The sequence below is a fragment of the Podarcis muralis genome, chromosome 2, assembly GCF_964188315.1.
Source record: "Podarcis muralis chromosome 2, rPodMur119.hap1.1, whole genome shotgun sequence".
Classification (NCBI taxonomy): domain Eukaryota; kingdom Metazoa; phylum Chordata; class Lepidosauria; order Squamata; family Lacertidae; genus Podarcis; species Podarcis muralis.
This window is the reverse complement of record NC_135656.1, coordinates 115032858-115049055: the sequence shown is the minus strand read 5'-3', so window position 1 is coordinate 115049055 and position 16198 is coordinate 115032858. Positions and strand designations below refer to the sequence as shown.

At 42.0% G+C, this 16198-nt stretch overlaps 2 protein-coding genes and 1 long non-coding RNA gene across 3 annotated transcripts in view; 2 read left to right on the top strand and 1 right to left on the bottom strand.

Annotated features, from left to right (window-relative positions):
- LOC114592429 (tripartite motif-containing protein 10-like) overlaps window positions 1-16198 on the top strand; it is a 647260-nt gene that overhangs the window by 60109 nt on the left and 570953 nt on the right. The window lies entirely within an intron of this gene.
- LOC114591011 (uncharacterized) overlaps window positions 1-16198 on the bottom strand; it is a 37227-nt gene that overhangs the window by 16400 nt on the left and 4629 nt on the right. Inside the window, 2 exon segments of the mRNA XM_077923046.1 lie at window positions 2542-3759; window positions 5212-5398. Coding sequence (XP_077779172.1) covers window positions 2542-3759; window positions 5212-5398 — 1405 coding nt within the window.
- LOC144326614 (uncharacterized) overlaps window positions 12216-16198 on the top strand; it is a 94232-nt gene continuing 90249 nt past the window's right edge. Inside the window, exon 1 of the long non-coding RNA XR_013391631.1 lies at window positions 12216-12543. This is a non-coding gene — a long non-coding RNA (uncharacterized LOC144326614). The remainder of the gene's footprint in view (window positions 12544-16198) is intronic.

Here is a 16198-nt window from a genome sequence, read left to right as displayed (position 1 = left end):
AGGAGAGGCGGTCCCCTAGGTACGTGGGTCCTAGGCCGCATAGGGCTTTACAGGTCAAAACCAGCACCTTAAACCTGACCCTGTACTCCACCAGGAGCCAGTGCTGTTGGTAAAGCACTGGATAAAACTGAAAAACAGTTTCTATCCAAATGCGATTTTGGTTTTAAATGCAGTGTAAGGTAGTCTCTATGTGAGTATACTGTATTTAATTATGGGAATCAGTGTTTCCAAGGGGTTAACCAGACTGGGATAGCAGGTTTGTTGGTTTTTGAATGTCTGATGTAGATTTTTTCAATTTGGTTGTTCTGTATGGGACAATGACAATAAAGATTATCGTATCATATTGCATTGATGAATGTGATCTATTGCAAGGACCCTGTAAGGAGCCTCGCCGCGGCATTCTGCACCTGCTGGAGTTTCTGGGTCTGATTGTTTGTTTAGGACATCATTATATTGTATGAAATACCGCATGTTTCTTTGAAGGGTAGACTCTTTTCATCAGCAGTGATAAATAATTGGTTAATGAGCAACAGCTTCAATGCTGTCAACATGAACTCTGTCTGAGGTTTCAGAAATACCCATTTCCTTCAAGAAAGATGCAGGAAATATTTTCCTTTTTGATTCTGGGCACTTCTCCCATCCTGCTACCATCATGGCAGACATTTGGGGGTGAGATCCAGATAACCCCTCAGCAACAGCAGCAACGGATGGAGCCCCCACAAACATTTGTCACATTTTAATTTTTTTTTAATTAAAAACAAACAAAAGGCTTTTCCTTAGCCTCTCATAGCCCTGAAATTAGCTCTTGAAAAAGAGAGGGTTGCCAAACATCATGACCCCCAAGAATGAAAACAAACACTTCCAAATTCTTTTCTGCACATACAGGGACAGGGGTCAGCAACCTTTTAAAGTCGAGGGCCGGATCACTGTCCTCAAACCTTGCTGCAGGACAGAGCATGCGTGCACATTCTCTCGTTACTACACGATCCAAAGATTGCACCAAAAACCAATAATAAAGTTCCGAAGGTCTCGTTTCTGCGCCGTAGCATATCTGTTCCGTTCTGAGACACCCTCCCAGGGTTCTGGGGTGTGCGAAGCCTTGATTCCCTGCTTTTAACTCCGCTACCGAATGCAGCGAGCGGTTCCTTCTGCAAGACGCGTGTTCTCCGCTCTCCCGTCCTGGAGGGGGAAGACGGTTTCGGTAGCGGAGTTAAAAACAGGGAAACAAGGCTTCATACACCCCAGAACCCAGGGAGAGTGTCTCAGAACGGAACCACTCGCTGCGGCGGCAGGAGCAGTGAGCCAGTTGAGGGCTGGAGAGGGGCTGCCTTAAATGGCGGCCGTCAAGCAACCACGCTGGCACAAACAAAGCCCAGGCCCTTTCCTCTCGGCTCTAGGAGGAGGGAGGGAGGAGGAAAGAACTCTGCAACCAATCAGAGGGAAACAATGCTGCTGGCACCAATCAAAGTCTAGCCCCCTTCCTCCGCAGGGCGGGGAGAAGCCAGAAGCCAGGAGAAGGGAGGGAGGGGTGCCGCCATCAGGAAGAAAGAGAAAAAAGTGGTGCAGCCTGAACTATATGAATCAGAACCATGAGGCAACTTCTGGACCATCCGCGGCCCGGATCCAGAACCCATTTGGGCCGGAACCAGCCCGTGGGCCTTAGGTTGCTGACCTCTGTCCAGAGACTTGACAGCCATCTTCACTTCACTCCTCAGTTCCTTTCACTAATCTCCCCTAGCCCTAATTCTCTCACACATTCCTTTAAAACATTTCTGTGAATTAAGAAACACAAAAAACCACACCCTCACTGGTCACCTTCCACAGGTCAAAAGCCAATGCACAAAATATTTAATAAAAACAGGTCCAAGCAGGTACACAAGAGCACAGAAAAAAGGAGATGAGTTTTAAAAGCAATCCCAAATGAACATTTAACACAGAGACCTTTTCATTCAGCTGGAAAATGCTATCAGTAAAAAGCTCTTCAATAGATTATGCAAAGTTCAAGTAAAGAGCGCCTGGAATGCTGATCTACAAGACAAGGGCAGCCCATCATTTGGGCAGTGAAAGGCGGACCTGAAAACTCAACAGATTCAACACACACCTTGAGCATTGCAGATTCACACTCTCTCCCGGTTTATTTAGCAAAAAGTTGCCACTTACTTTGTACATTTAGTATATGTGACCTTCATTACTTTAATACATATATATGTGTATACAAATTTAAGTACAAACACTAAAACATCATTCCATGCATTTACAACTGATTTCCCCCTTTATGAGTTTCTTGATGTAAGTAGTGAACCCTGAGTGGAAAACTCTGTACATTTATATCATTTCCCCCATGTGAATTTACTAATGAATATTAAGGTCTCCACTCCTTCTGAAACCCTTCCCACAGTCAATACACCTGTAGTTTTCATTGTGTATGAGTTAGCCGATGTCTTCTAAGGCATCCATTTTTACTGAAGATCATTCCACACTCCATACATTTGAATGGCTTCTCCCCTGTGTGAGTTCGTTGATGTATTCTAAGTTTCCCACCTTCAATGAAGCTTTTTCCACATTCAATACATTTAAATGGTTTCTCCCCTGTGTGAGTTCGTTGATGTATTCTAAGATATCCACTTCGACTGAAGCTCTTTCCACAATCCACACATTCAAATGGTTTCTCCCCCGTGTGAGTTCGTTGGTGTATTCTAAGATATCCACTTTCACTGAAGCTCTTTCCACATTCAATACATTTAAAGGGTTTCTCCCCCGTGTGAGTTCGTTTATGTATTCTAAGTGTTCCATTCCTACTGAAGCTTTTTCCACATTCAATACATTCAAATGGTTTCTCCCCTGTGTGAGTTTGTTGATGTATTCTAAGTTTCCCACTTTCACTGAAGCTCTTTCCACATTCAATACATTTAAATGGTTTATCCGTGTGTATTCGTTGATGTATTCTAAGATATCCACTTCGACTGAAGCTCTTTCCACAATCCACACATTTAAATGGTTTCTCCCCTGTGTGAGTTCGTTGGTGTCTTCTAAGATGTCCACTTTCACTGAAGCTCTTTCCACATTCAGTACATTTAAATGGTTTCTCTCCCATATGAGTTCGTTGATGTATTCTAAGAGATCCACTTTGACTGAAGCTCTTACTGCACTCAATACATTTAAATTGTTTCTCCCCCGTGTGAGTTTGTTGATGTATTTTAAGATATCGACTTCCACTGAAGCTTTTTCCACATTCAATACATTCAAATGGTTTCTCCCCTGTATGAGTTTGTTGATGTATTCTAAGATATCCGCTTTGAGTGAATCTCTTTCCACAATCCACACATTCAAATGGTTTCTCCCCGGTGTGAGTTTGTTGACTGAAGCTCTTATCACACTCCCTACATTCAAATGGTTTCTCCCCCATGTGTCTTCGTTGGTGTATTCTAAGTGCTTCATCTTTACTGAAGCTCTTTCTACATTCAATACATTTAAATGGTTTCTCCCCTGTGTGAGTTCGTTGGTGTATTCTAAGTTTCCCACTTCGACTGAAGCTCTTTCCACATTCTATACATTCAAATCGTTTCTCTCCCGTATGAGTTCCTTGATGTATTCTAAGTTTTCCACTTTCATTGAAGCTCTTTCCACATTCCATACATTCAAATAGTTTCTCTCCTTTGTGAGTTTTTTGTTGTATCCTCAATTTCTTTGTTTCCCCCCTTAAATTCACATGTGGCTCCACAGAATTCTGACCTTCATCTTCCTCACCTGTTTGGGAGTCTGGGAGGAAAGAGAATCCTGTTAGACTTTCAAGAAAGACAAAAAGGGAACTGAACACCTGTCAATCCCAATCTGCACCTTCTCTCATTGTAACATCTTCATTCTCCACTGTCCTCTCTAGGTTCCATATTTTTTGAAAAGCAGATGAGATAATGGCAGGAGCAACACATAATCACTCCATTCCCACTTAATAAAGCACCATCATTTTATAATACAGATCTGTGGTGGAACTGGATTAGACACATCTATTCTTTCTGAAGTGAAGAAATGATCTCAGGCTCAAGTAACAGTGTCTCCATTGTGAAATAAGTAAAACTTAAGTGCTACATGTAACTGTAAAAATATTGCAATATATTGGAACCTAAGAAGAGCCTGCTGGATCAGGCAAAGGCCCACCTAGTCGAGCATCCTCTTCTCACAGAGGCCAACCAGATGCCTGTGGGAAACTGGCAAGCAGGATTGGAGCACAAGAGTCCTCCTCCTTACTGTGCTTTCCAGAAACTAGTATTAAGAAGCATTATTGCCTAGGACCATGAGGGCAGAGCAGAGACGTCAGTCCTATCCTTTTTTTCAAGCTATCCAAGTTGCTGTCCGTCACTGTCTCCTGTAGGATGGAAGTCCATAGACGAACTATGCTTCTGTTGATTCATCTTTGCAGCCCTTAAAGGCTGATAGATATATATGGCCTAAGCTTTTGTGGGCTGCAGTCTCACAAAGTGGAATTTTGAGCAGGATACATGGTGCCACTATAAACTTCTGAGTCTCTTTGTTGGCTTTGTGTACTTATTTGTACCAAGGTATCTCCATGTAAACTTAGGGACGGACAAAACTACAGGGTGGTATAAATTATTAATCCCAGTCTGTAAGATTGGCAAGTTTACAGAATTTGCTTCTTCTTCTTCTATGGCGATCATTAGTAACCGAGTAAATAATACTGACCACTGTTGGTCTTCATATGTCCAATCCTAAGTGTTGAGCCTCCAGCCACAGGAATTGTGTATCATGATAACGGGTCCTTTGTCCCCTAAGCCCACCAAACTGGGGAGGTGCTTACATTTATTGTATTTTGATGCTGGTGGAATGTATCACTTTGACCCTGTCTACAACAAATAAAAGTAACAGAAACAATTTAAATACATTAATTATAAATAATTACGGGAAGCATTTCCATCCCCCTTCACCGATTTTTCAGGATTGGTGTGCAACATCATTATCATCAATTATTCTTGCCGTGGAAATAACACATAAGATTTCAAAGCCTGGAGGAAGAAAATCTGCGCCAACTACTTTAGGAAAAGGATTCAAGAAACAAAGAGCTGCTTTGGAGAAAGCCTCACCCCTTCCTTCTTCCTGTCAGGAACTTCCTTCCATTTGTCTCCTCAACATCTTTTCCTCTTTCTCCCTCCACCATCCATCTGTCCCTGTCCCCATCTCCTCTCCCCTGGAACTCACCAAATTTCTCCAAGGGTCCTGGGAGGGAATGCTCAGAGGTTGTGGGGAGGGATGCGGGAGACAGCCTGACCAGGTCAACCGTCCATCTTCCTCCTTCCATCCTGGCCAGGCTTGCAGGTTCAGTCTCAGCTAGGTTTGCAGGTTCAGATTCCTGAGGAGCGCAGAATCCAGAGCAAGTTGCAGCTTCCTGGGAGGGAGAGAAGAAGAAGCCAAGGGAGTCTCAGAGCCCCTTCAGGAGTTCTCCTGCCCAAGACATTTTGCTGCCCCTGGAGAAGCCCCAATTGGGCACCCCCTTCCCAAGAGCCTCCACCCATTTTCAAACACCCTTGCAAATTCCTTTCACCTGCCTGTCCCACCTCCCTTCCTAAGGCTGGCATGGTATGCACATTAGTGGCCTGAGAGTAGATCCCTTGGAACTTAAGAGTTAATCTGCAAAGGACTGCTCTGAATAGATGGGTGGCCCTTGCATGGAGAAGAAGGAAGCCCCTTGCTTGCATCAGGACCCCCTAGGAGAGGCGGTGGATCCGCCCACTGCTCCCTCTGCCCTCGCTGCCGCCTCCTCTGTCCTCCTGCCCTGCAAACACCCTTTGCTCGTTCCTCAGGGGAGAGAGGTGGCTGATGGAAAGAGCCTTCAAACCCCTCCGTTTCCTCCTCCTGTCCTTTTGGGAAACAGGGGCTTTGGTCAGGAGTAAACAACCTAGATGGCAAGTTTGCAAGATAAGCACTTTAAAGCACTGCTTGTTCCTACTATGTGTGGGTCTGTGTGTGTTTGGACGTATAGGACAACATACATGTTTACACCACGTGGTTCCTTAAAGAGGGCAATTCTACGAAACCGAAGGCCATTTCTATGAAATGGAAGACTTCCGAAGGCAGCCTTTTACAAGGAAATTTTTGATGGTTTTTGTTTTGTTGGAAGCTACCCAGATGGGCTGAGGCAACCCAGTCAGATAGGGAGGATGCAAATAATAATAATAATAATAATAATAATAATAATAATAATAATAATTGATTCCTAAGCCTGTACTGGGATGCGAGTGGCGCTGTGAGTTAAACCACAGAGCCTAGGACTTGCCAATCAGAAGGCTGGCAGTTCATATCCCCGCGACGGGGTGAGCTCCCATTGCTCGGTCCCTGCTCCTGCCAACCTAGCAGTTCGAAAGCACGTCAAAGTGCAAGTAGATAAATAGGCGTGAAGGTAAACGGTGTTTCCGTGCGCTGCTCTGCTTCGCAAGAAGCGGCTTAGTCATGCTGGCCACATGACCCGGAAGGTGTACGCCGGCACCCTCGGCCAGTAAAGCGAGATGAGTGCCACAACGTCTGGACAAGATACAAAGATTTACTGGAAAATAAGACCCCAAGGTGGTTGTCACCTATGGAAGCTAAGGCTCTGAAAAGACTCAATATGGAGGCCAAATGGCCGAAATATTGGGAGATACTAGGACAAAACGGAGACACTTGGAGATTGCAGAGTTTTGAGAAACTAAAAGATAAAGTGCGAGATTGGTTACATTATTATCAAATTAGAGAGGTTTTTAATATGGATAAGAAAATTGGTTTCCAGGTGGAAAAATCGAAACTAGAAACGGAATTGTTAGAACCTAAAACTAAGGTACTTTCAAGAATGTACAACTTGCTGTTAAAGTGGAACACTCAGGACGAAACGGTCAAATCAGCTATGATTAAGTGGGCACAGGACATTGGGCATAATATTATGTTTGCTGACTGGGAAAAGTTGTGGACCACCGGGATGAAATTTACGGCATGTAATGCCTTAAAAGAAAATATAATGAAAATGATTTATAGGTGGTACATGACACCAGTCAAGCTTGCAAAAGTATATCATTTGCCTGATAATAAATGTTGGAAATGTAAAGAAACTGAGGGAACGTTCTTTCACCTCTGGTGGACGTGCCCAAAGGTTAAGGCTTTCTGGGAAATGATCTATAATGAACTGAAAAAGGTATTTAAGTATACCTTTCTTAAGAAACCAGAGGCCTTCCTCTTTGGCATTGTGGGCCAGATGGTGCAAAAGAAGGATAGAACTTTGTTTATCTATGCAACAACAGCAGCAAGAATACTTATCGCAAAGTATTGGAAGACACAAGATTTGCCCACCCTGGAAGAATGGCAGATGCAATTGATAGACTATATGGAATTGGCAGAAATGACTGGCAGAATCCGAGACACGGGAGAAGAGCAAACGGAAGAGGACTGGAAGAAATTTAAAGACTATCTGCAAAAGCATTGCAAAATATTTGAACGTTAAAGTGATGCAGGATATAAAGATAGTGCGGCATTGGTGACATAGTTGAAAGGAATATGTAAAATGATGTATGAGAAATTAGTAAAGAAACTCAGCTAAATGAATGAATGTGCAAATGATGCTGGATTAGAAAATAAGCGGCTAGCTGAGGTAATGGTTAATTTAAAGAAAATAAGTAATATTAAAATTAGGCTGGAGGTAAGGGAAGGATTTGCTGAAAATATATTAGAAATTGGAATACAAAAAAGGGAGGTGTGAGGAAGTCGGGAAAGTAAGTTATAAAAAATCAAGACTTGAACTGGTATTATATATATATATATATATATATATGCAGGTTTTGGTGTCCTCGGGTATCTTCCCGTGTAAAAGTTGGGGTGTCTAGGCGACGTTTCGACGAGGTCTCACTCGTCATCTTCAGGCTGGTGCTTTCGGCTTCTTGTTACTGGAACAGAGCAGGATCTCAGTGTTTGAGTTCCTATAAATACTGTTGAGGAGGTTCTGGGCAGAGAGGAAGTTCCCAGGCTAGTGTGCCTTTTCTTCTTTTGTTCCTTAATTGCTTGAGGGATATCTTGAGTGATTTCTTGAGTGATATCCTGAGTACCACTTAGGTGGGTCATTAGGTGTGGATTAGTTGCTAAAGCCTTTGTGTCTTGACCTCTTGAACTTTGTGAAGAGTTTTTCTGAGAAGATGGGTGTACTACATTTAGTTGTGCTCTGGCTTGGCTTCGTGTATAGGGGCGAGCTGTGGTTTTGTGGCCTGTGCCAGCCAGATCTGTGTAGGGATTGCAGGGGGGTGCAGCATCCGGAGGTGCCACCATGGTTTGGCTACTGGATGGTGTCTGTAATTTATCTGTGGAGAGGGTCTGGGTTTGGGTCTGGTGTGGTTGATTGGTGATGGCGTTCTGTGTGCCTCTGGATCTGGTGTCAGTTTTTGTGGGGAGGGCTAATTTCCAGATGTCTGGCAAGCGGGATGTGTCGTCACGCTTGTTCATGTTGTGAGGGTGTTTCTCTATCTCGATGGCTTCCATGATTATTCTCTTGTGGTGATGTTCCATGTTAGAGAGCAATTTGGAATCTGCAAAATTAATTTCGTGTCCTGTTTCTTTCATGTGTTGGAAGAGAGAGGAAGTTTTTTCTTCTTTTTTGACGGCATTCTTGTGTTCTGTGATACGTGCATTTATTCGTCTGTTTGTTTGTCCAATGTACGTGGCTGGGCAGACCAAACCATGGTGGCACCTCCGGATGCTGCACCCCCCTGCAATCCCTACACAGATCTGGCTGGCACAGGCCACAAAACCACAGCTCGCCCCTATACACGAAGCCAAGCCAGAGCACAACTAAATGTAGTACACCCATCTTCTCAGAAAAACTCTTCACAAAGTTCAAGAGGTCAAGACACAAAGGCTTTAGCAACTAATCCACACCTAATGACCCACCTAAGTGGTACTCAGGATATCACTCAAGAAATCACTCAAGATATCCCTCAAGCAATTAAGGAACAAAAGAAGAAAAGGCACACTAGCCTGGGAACTTCCTCTCTGCCCAGAACCTCCTCAACAGTATTTATAGGAACTCAAACACTGAGATCCTGCTCTGTTCCAGTAACAAGAAGCCGAAAGCACCAGCCTGAAGATGACGAGTGAGACCTCGTCGAAACGTCGCCTAGACACCCCAACTTTTACACGGGAAGATACCCGAGGACACCAAAACCTGCATATATATATATATATATATATATATATATATATATATATGTTATTGTGATGTTCTGTTTTGTTATGATAAAAACCTGTCGAAACTCTAATAAAAATATTTTTTAAAAAAAATATGGTCTGCATCTCTTTTCTGTGTGTGCATGCATGTGCATACATTGGCCACAAAGCTCACTGGAATGTGGCCTCCAGAATCAATGCAGCTTTAAGCCCATAAATGTTTTGTTCCTCCTGCTCTATCAGAAAGAACAATCAAATCTGAGACTATCAGGAGGAGAGAACTCCTGGATCTACAGAGTTAATGTTCTCAACATCCTATGGACACAAACTGCAATGAGATTTCTCTCTAATTACTAATTAGATTTTTTTCTTAAAAATATGAAGCAGTATAGAAATGAAAGGAGTAATAATCTGAACATGAATAGCTAATTTCAATTTCGCCTTCCTCAGTCTTTAACAATACTGTCTTCAATGTTTTTATTATCATTAATTCATTTCCATATGCCACACTTCTTAAGAATCCTCCTTTCCTCTGCATTCTCTAAACTGTCACCCACTTCAACCCTCAGCCTTCATCTCAAAACTCTGCTGCCTTACTGGGGAAGAAGGAAGATAAAACCTTTAACGAAACAAGCTTAAGCCTGTCTCATTTATTTACACACAGACACAAGAGGTCACCAGCTTTGATAGCTCGGGAAAAGATCAACAAATCTGAACACAACGGTTGAGAAAAGAGTAATTTGGGATGCAAGTAAAGCAGTCATGAGAGGATTTTTGATACAACAGAATGCAATTAAAGAGAGACTACAAAATGAGAAAAAAGATAAAATTCTGGAGAAAATAAAGGAAGGAGAAAAGAAATTGAGAGCGAAACCAAAATCGCAGGAGATTCTAAAAAAGATAAAGTTATACCAAGTACAATATACGAAATTGATGAATCAGGAAATAGAATGGAAAATTAAACAGATGAGACAAAAGACTTTTGAATCGGCAAATAAATGCGGGAAACTGTTGGCCTGGCAAATGAAAAAAAGACAAAAACTTAATACTATTACAAACTTGGAAGTGGAAGGAAAGAATATACAGAATCCAGGGGAGATCAGAAAGTGCTTCCAGAGGTACTTTAAGCAGTTATAGCCACAGGAGACACAGAAAGAAATAGACATTGACCGCTTTCTGAAAACAAATGGATTACAAAAAATCTCACAAGAAAACAAACTAATGCTGAATTATAAAATAACGGATCAGGAAGTAGAAGTGGCCATTCAGAACATGCAATTAGGCAAATCACCAGGACCGGATGGTTTGACTTCAAGATATTATAGATCCTTGAAAGAATGGATAATACAACCTTTAAAGGAAGTCTGCAATGAGATATTGGAAGGGAAAAGGGCACCAGAGTCGTGGAAGGAAGCCTACATTACACTTACACCGAAAACAGAATCTGAAAAGACACAGCTTAAGAACTACCGCCCCATATCTTTGCTTAATGTGGATTATAACATTTTTGCAGACATTTTGGCTAAAAGATTGAAAAAGGTGTTAGCAGAAGGAATCCATAAAGATCAAGCGGGCTTTCTCCCGGGCAGACATTTGTCTGACAACACAAGGAACATAATTAATATTTTGGAGAAACTACAAGTGAACATTAATACTAAAGCTGTTCTTATATTTGTGGACGCGGAGAAAGCCTTCGACAATATTTCTTGGAGTTTTATGAAGAAAAATTTACAAGGGATGGGGGTCGGTCAAGGGTTTGAAAACGGTATAGGTGCAATTTACTCAGAACAAAAGGCTAAGTTAATTGTGAATAATGTAGTGACAGAAGAATTTAAGATAGAGAAAGGAACACAACAAGGTTGCCCAATCTCTCCATTGCTTTTTATATCGGTCCTGGAGGTTCTGTTAAATACAATTAGAAGGGACCAATTGGTTAAAGGCATACAAGTTGGAGCAAAACAGTATAAATTGAAAGCATTTGCCGATGATTTGGTATTGACATTACAGGAACCAGAGTCCAGTACTAAAAGAGTACTGGAACTAATTCAAGAATTTGGTCAGGTAGCAGGTTTTAAATTGAACAAAATGAAAACCAAGGTGTTATAAAATCTAACAGAGATTGAGAAAGAGAGGTTCCAGAAAGAGACAGGATTAACACTGGTTAAGAAAGTGAAATATTTAGGGGTGAATTTGACAGCCAAAAATGTGAATCTATTTAAGGATAATTATGAAAAATGTTGGTCGGAAGTGAAAAAGGATTTAGAAATATGGTCAAATTTGAAGTTATCAATGCTGGGCCGAATTGATGTCATAAAAATGAATGTATTGCCTAGGATGCTGTTTTTGTTTCAAACATTGCAAATTATAGACAAAATTGATTGTTTCAAGAGGTGGCAGACAGACATCTCAAGATTTGTCTGGCAGGGCAAGAAACCTCGAATAAAATTTAAGATTTTAACAGATGCTAAAGAAAGAGGCGGATTTGCCCAGCCAGACTTCAAACTTTACTATGAATCAGCCGCGTTTTGCTGGCTGAGAGAATGGCTGCTTCTTGAAAACACTGATGTTTTGGACTTGGAAGGTTTTAATAACGTATTTGGATGGCATGCATATTTGTGGTATGACAAGGTCAAAGCACATAAAGCATTTAAGAACCATATTGGTAGAAAATCCCTGTTTAATGTTTGGATAAGATATAAGGATTTACTGGAAAATAAAACCCCAAGGTGGCTGTCTCCAATGGAAGCGAAAGCTCAGAAAAAGCTCAATATGGAGGCCAAATGGCCGAAATATTGGGAAATCCTGGAACAGGAGGGAGATAGGTTGAAATTACAGAGCTTTGAAAAGTTAAAAAATAAAGTGTGGGATTGGCTCCATTATTATCAAATAATGGAGGCGTATAATCTGGACAAAAAAAATGGCTTTCAGATGGAAAAATCAAAATTGGAAACACAGTTATTAGATTCCAAAAGTAAGAATTTGTCAAAAATGTACAACTTGCTGTTGAAATGGAACACTCAGGATGAGACGGTGAAATCAGCTATGATTAAATGGGTACAAGACGTTGGACATAACATTATGATGGCTGACTGGGAACAGTTATGGACCACAGGTATTAAATTTATGGCATGTAATGCTTTAAGAGAGAATATCAGCCCTGAGTGCTCACTGGAAGGACAGATCGTGAAGCTGAGGCTCCAGTACATTGGCCACCTCATGAGAAGAGAAGACTCCCTGGAGAAGACACTGATGCTGGGAAAGATGGAGGGCACAAGGAGAAGGGGGCGACAGAGGACGAGATGGTTGGACAGTGTTTTCGAGGTTACCAGCATGAGTTTGACCAAACTGCGGGAGGTAGTGGAGGACAGAGGTGCCTGGCGTGCTCTGGTCCATGGGGTCACGAAGAGTCGGACACGACTAAACGACTAAACAACAACACAACAACAACAATAATGAAAATGATTTATAGATGGTACATGACACCAGTCAAGCTTGCAAAAATCTACCAATTGCCTGATAATAAATGTTGGAAATGTAAAGAGACTGAAGGTACATTCTTTCACCTTTGGTGGACATGCCCAAAGATCAAGACCTTCTGGGAAATGATCTATAATGAAATTAAAAAGGTATTTAAGTATACCTTTCTGAAGAAACCAGAGGCCTTCCTCTTGGGCATGGTCGGCCAACTGGTGCCAAAGAAGGATAGAACTTTCTTTATGTATGCTACAACAGCAGCAAGAATACTCATCGCAAAATATTGGAAGACACAAGATTTACCCACCCGGGAAGAATGGCAGATGAAGGTGATGGACTTTATGGAAATGGCAGAAATGACCGGCAGAATCCGAGACCAGGGAGAAGAGTTGGTGGAAGTGTTGGTGTAAAGCAGAGTTCTGTGCCCAGCAGAAGGATGAGGAGTACGTACTACATACTCAATATTGCTTTATTTACAGTTCAAAGCAGATATATTACAGAAAGACATCTTGCCTCTGCAGGAGCAGAGAAAGCATCCTCTCTCCTCGACAGCTTGGAGAGAATCACACAGTGAAAAACAGGAAACCAGTGTACGTCACATCCAGTCTCCCTTTCCCGTGAGAAACTCCAACAGTACATACTGTGGAATGTAAACACCTGTCTCGTGACAAGCCCTTTCGCTGCACAGTGAAGGAAAGCAGAAACCAACATCCTCCCCCTTTCTGTGAACATCACTGGGCAGCGTGTTCGTACAATATCAGTACAAACCCAACTTCTGCACATAGGTACAGTGTTGATCCCTTGATACAATCTTGGACAATACATCAGTAGGAATTTCATTACCTGGCATATAGGACACCGTTACGAGTCCCTTCTGAATACATTCCCTAGCATGCTGCAACTTTAACTGCAAGTGCTTCGTGCTTTCCTTACAACCTTCAGACTTCAGCAAAGCCAAACATGCTTTGTTGTCCTGGTAAACCTGGATTGGACATTTGACAGGAATTTTCATATCTTTGCACAATTGTATCAACCATTCACAATCCTTAAGTGAATAAGACAGTGCATTCAGTTCAGCTTCACAAGTACTTAAGCTAACTGTTGTTTGCTTCTTGCATGACCAATCAAACAGACCCTGATTGTACATGTAGCAAACTCCAGACGTACTTTTCCTGTCTGCAGTGTCACTTCCAAAACTTGCATCTGCAAATATCTCAAGACCACCAGACTTCAGATTTTTAAATCTCAGTCTGTAATGCATAGTGCCTTTCAAATACCGCGCTATGCGTTTCAGAGCTTTCCAATCCTTGACACTAGGATTGTTGACTTGTCTGCTTAGCAAATTACAGCTAACAGCAATGTCTGGTCTTGAACATCTGGCAATGAAGTTTAGCTTGCCTAGCACACTTCTGTACAGTGTAGTGTCAGAAAATGCTTCTTCAGTGTCATCTACCTGATAACCTGTTATCATCGGTGTGTCTACAGGGTTAGCATCCATCAGGTTTAGTTTGCTTAACACATCAGCAATTTTCCGTGACTGGTGTACTAGAATGTTACCATCTTGATCTCTCTCTATTTCTAGAGATAGGTAGTTGTTTACCTCACCAAGATCTTTCATGTCAAAGTGCTCTTTCAGTTGAGCTAGGGCGTTATTGTACATTGCGACATCTTTCCAAAAGAATAATAAATCATCAACATAAAACAAACAGTACAGTTTCTTTTGCCCCTCCTCTTTGACAAATACACATGGATCAGCTTTCCCTTGCTTAAAACCTAGAGAAAACAATACTTCAGTGAGTTTTGTGTGCCAACACCGTGCACTTTGTTTGAGACCATAAAGGGATTTCTTCAGAGCACAAACAAATCCCTGTTTTACCTGTACGCCATCAGGTGGAAGCATATAAAGTGATTCATCCAGAGATCCGTACAGAAAAGCTGTATTAATATCATGGTGACTAATGTGTAGGTTTTCCTCTGCAGCTAGCTTGAGCATAAGCCTAATGCTTTCATACCTCACTGTGGGTGAGTAGGTCTCGTGATAGTCTTCACCTGGTACCTGTGCAAAACCTCTGGCTACCAATCTGGCTTTGTGTCTGACTATCTTGCCATTTTGATCTGTCTTCGCTTTGAAGACCCATTTGCTTCCAAGCAGTTTCATTCCTGGAACTACTGGAACTAGCTCCCATGTTTTGTTCCTTTCCAAGGAATCAAGCTCAGCCTTCATGGCATTTAACCATGGCTCAGCTTCCTTTGAATCCAAACCCTGGATTTCTTGGAAACTTGAAGGTTCAAATACCTTCTTGGAGCTTTTAACAGCTGTTATTGCTATCGTAGCAAATTCATCAGCAAATCTCTTTGGAGGTTTGCCTTTTGTGGCTCTTTGTGACCTACGAATTAGCCTTAAGTCTTCAACACTCTCCTCTTCCTTCTTAGGAGAAAAACGACCTATTGTGAACAATGGTTCCTCCAATTCTTCTCGATCAGAGCATTCAGAGGGTCGCATAGAGGCTTTCGCACTCTTGAAATCCTCTGAATCACCTGATTCAGTTTCAGATTCAGACTCAGAACCTTCATCAGTGGGTGTGGGTTGTTGTGGTTGCTTTTGACTATCCTCAGTCTCATCACCGTCATCAGGATAACATTGGAAAATTCCCACATTCTCCCCCCACTTTGCATTGTACTCAACACTTCTCGTGAGCTTAATTGTCTTAGAGTCAGTCATCATTATTCTGTAAGAACCTTTCTGATAACCTAGAAAGATACCATGCAATCCACGCTTGTCTAACTTGGAGTTCTGTGGTGAGTGAACCCACATGTCAGAACCAAAAATTTTCATGTGTTTGATGTATGGCTTCTTGCCAAACATCTTCTCATAGGGGGTACAACCAATCGCTGAAGATAACCTGCGATTGTAACTGTAAACAAAACACGAGAGAGATTCGGCCCAATAACTCTCTGGAAGATTGGCATCATGCAGCAAGGTTTTTAACCCTTGAAGCAATGTCTGATTTGCCCGTTCCGCAAGTCCATTCTGCCATGGCGAGCGAGGACTAGACAAATCATGTTGAATTCCTTTCTCAGCCAGAAAAGCTTCAAACTGCTGAGAAGTGAATTCTCCCCCGCGATCACTGAAAAGAGTCTTTATCTTCTTACCATGCACATTTTCCAACCAAGCACAGAATTCCTTGAACCTAGGAAAAGCCTCTGATTTCTGCTTGAGATTGTACACAAAAATATACCTCGAAAATGCGTCAATGAGAACCATGAAGTACCTATTTCCACCCAAAGAGGGCGATAGTGGTCCAACCAAATCAACATGAACAATTTGGTATGGTTCCGTAGCTTGCCTACTAGACACCTTACCTTTCGCAGCCATTTTCACCTTGTTTGCTGCGCATGCTTTGCACTTCATGTGGTACCTGCAGGGTTTAATAGTCATACCTTCAACCAAGGCAGGCATTTTAGATACTGCCTCAAAATGCAAATGTCCAAATTTTCGATGAAAATCATGAATACATCCTGCATGCAAACTTTT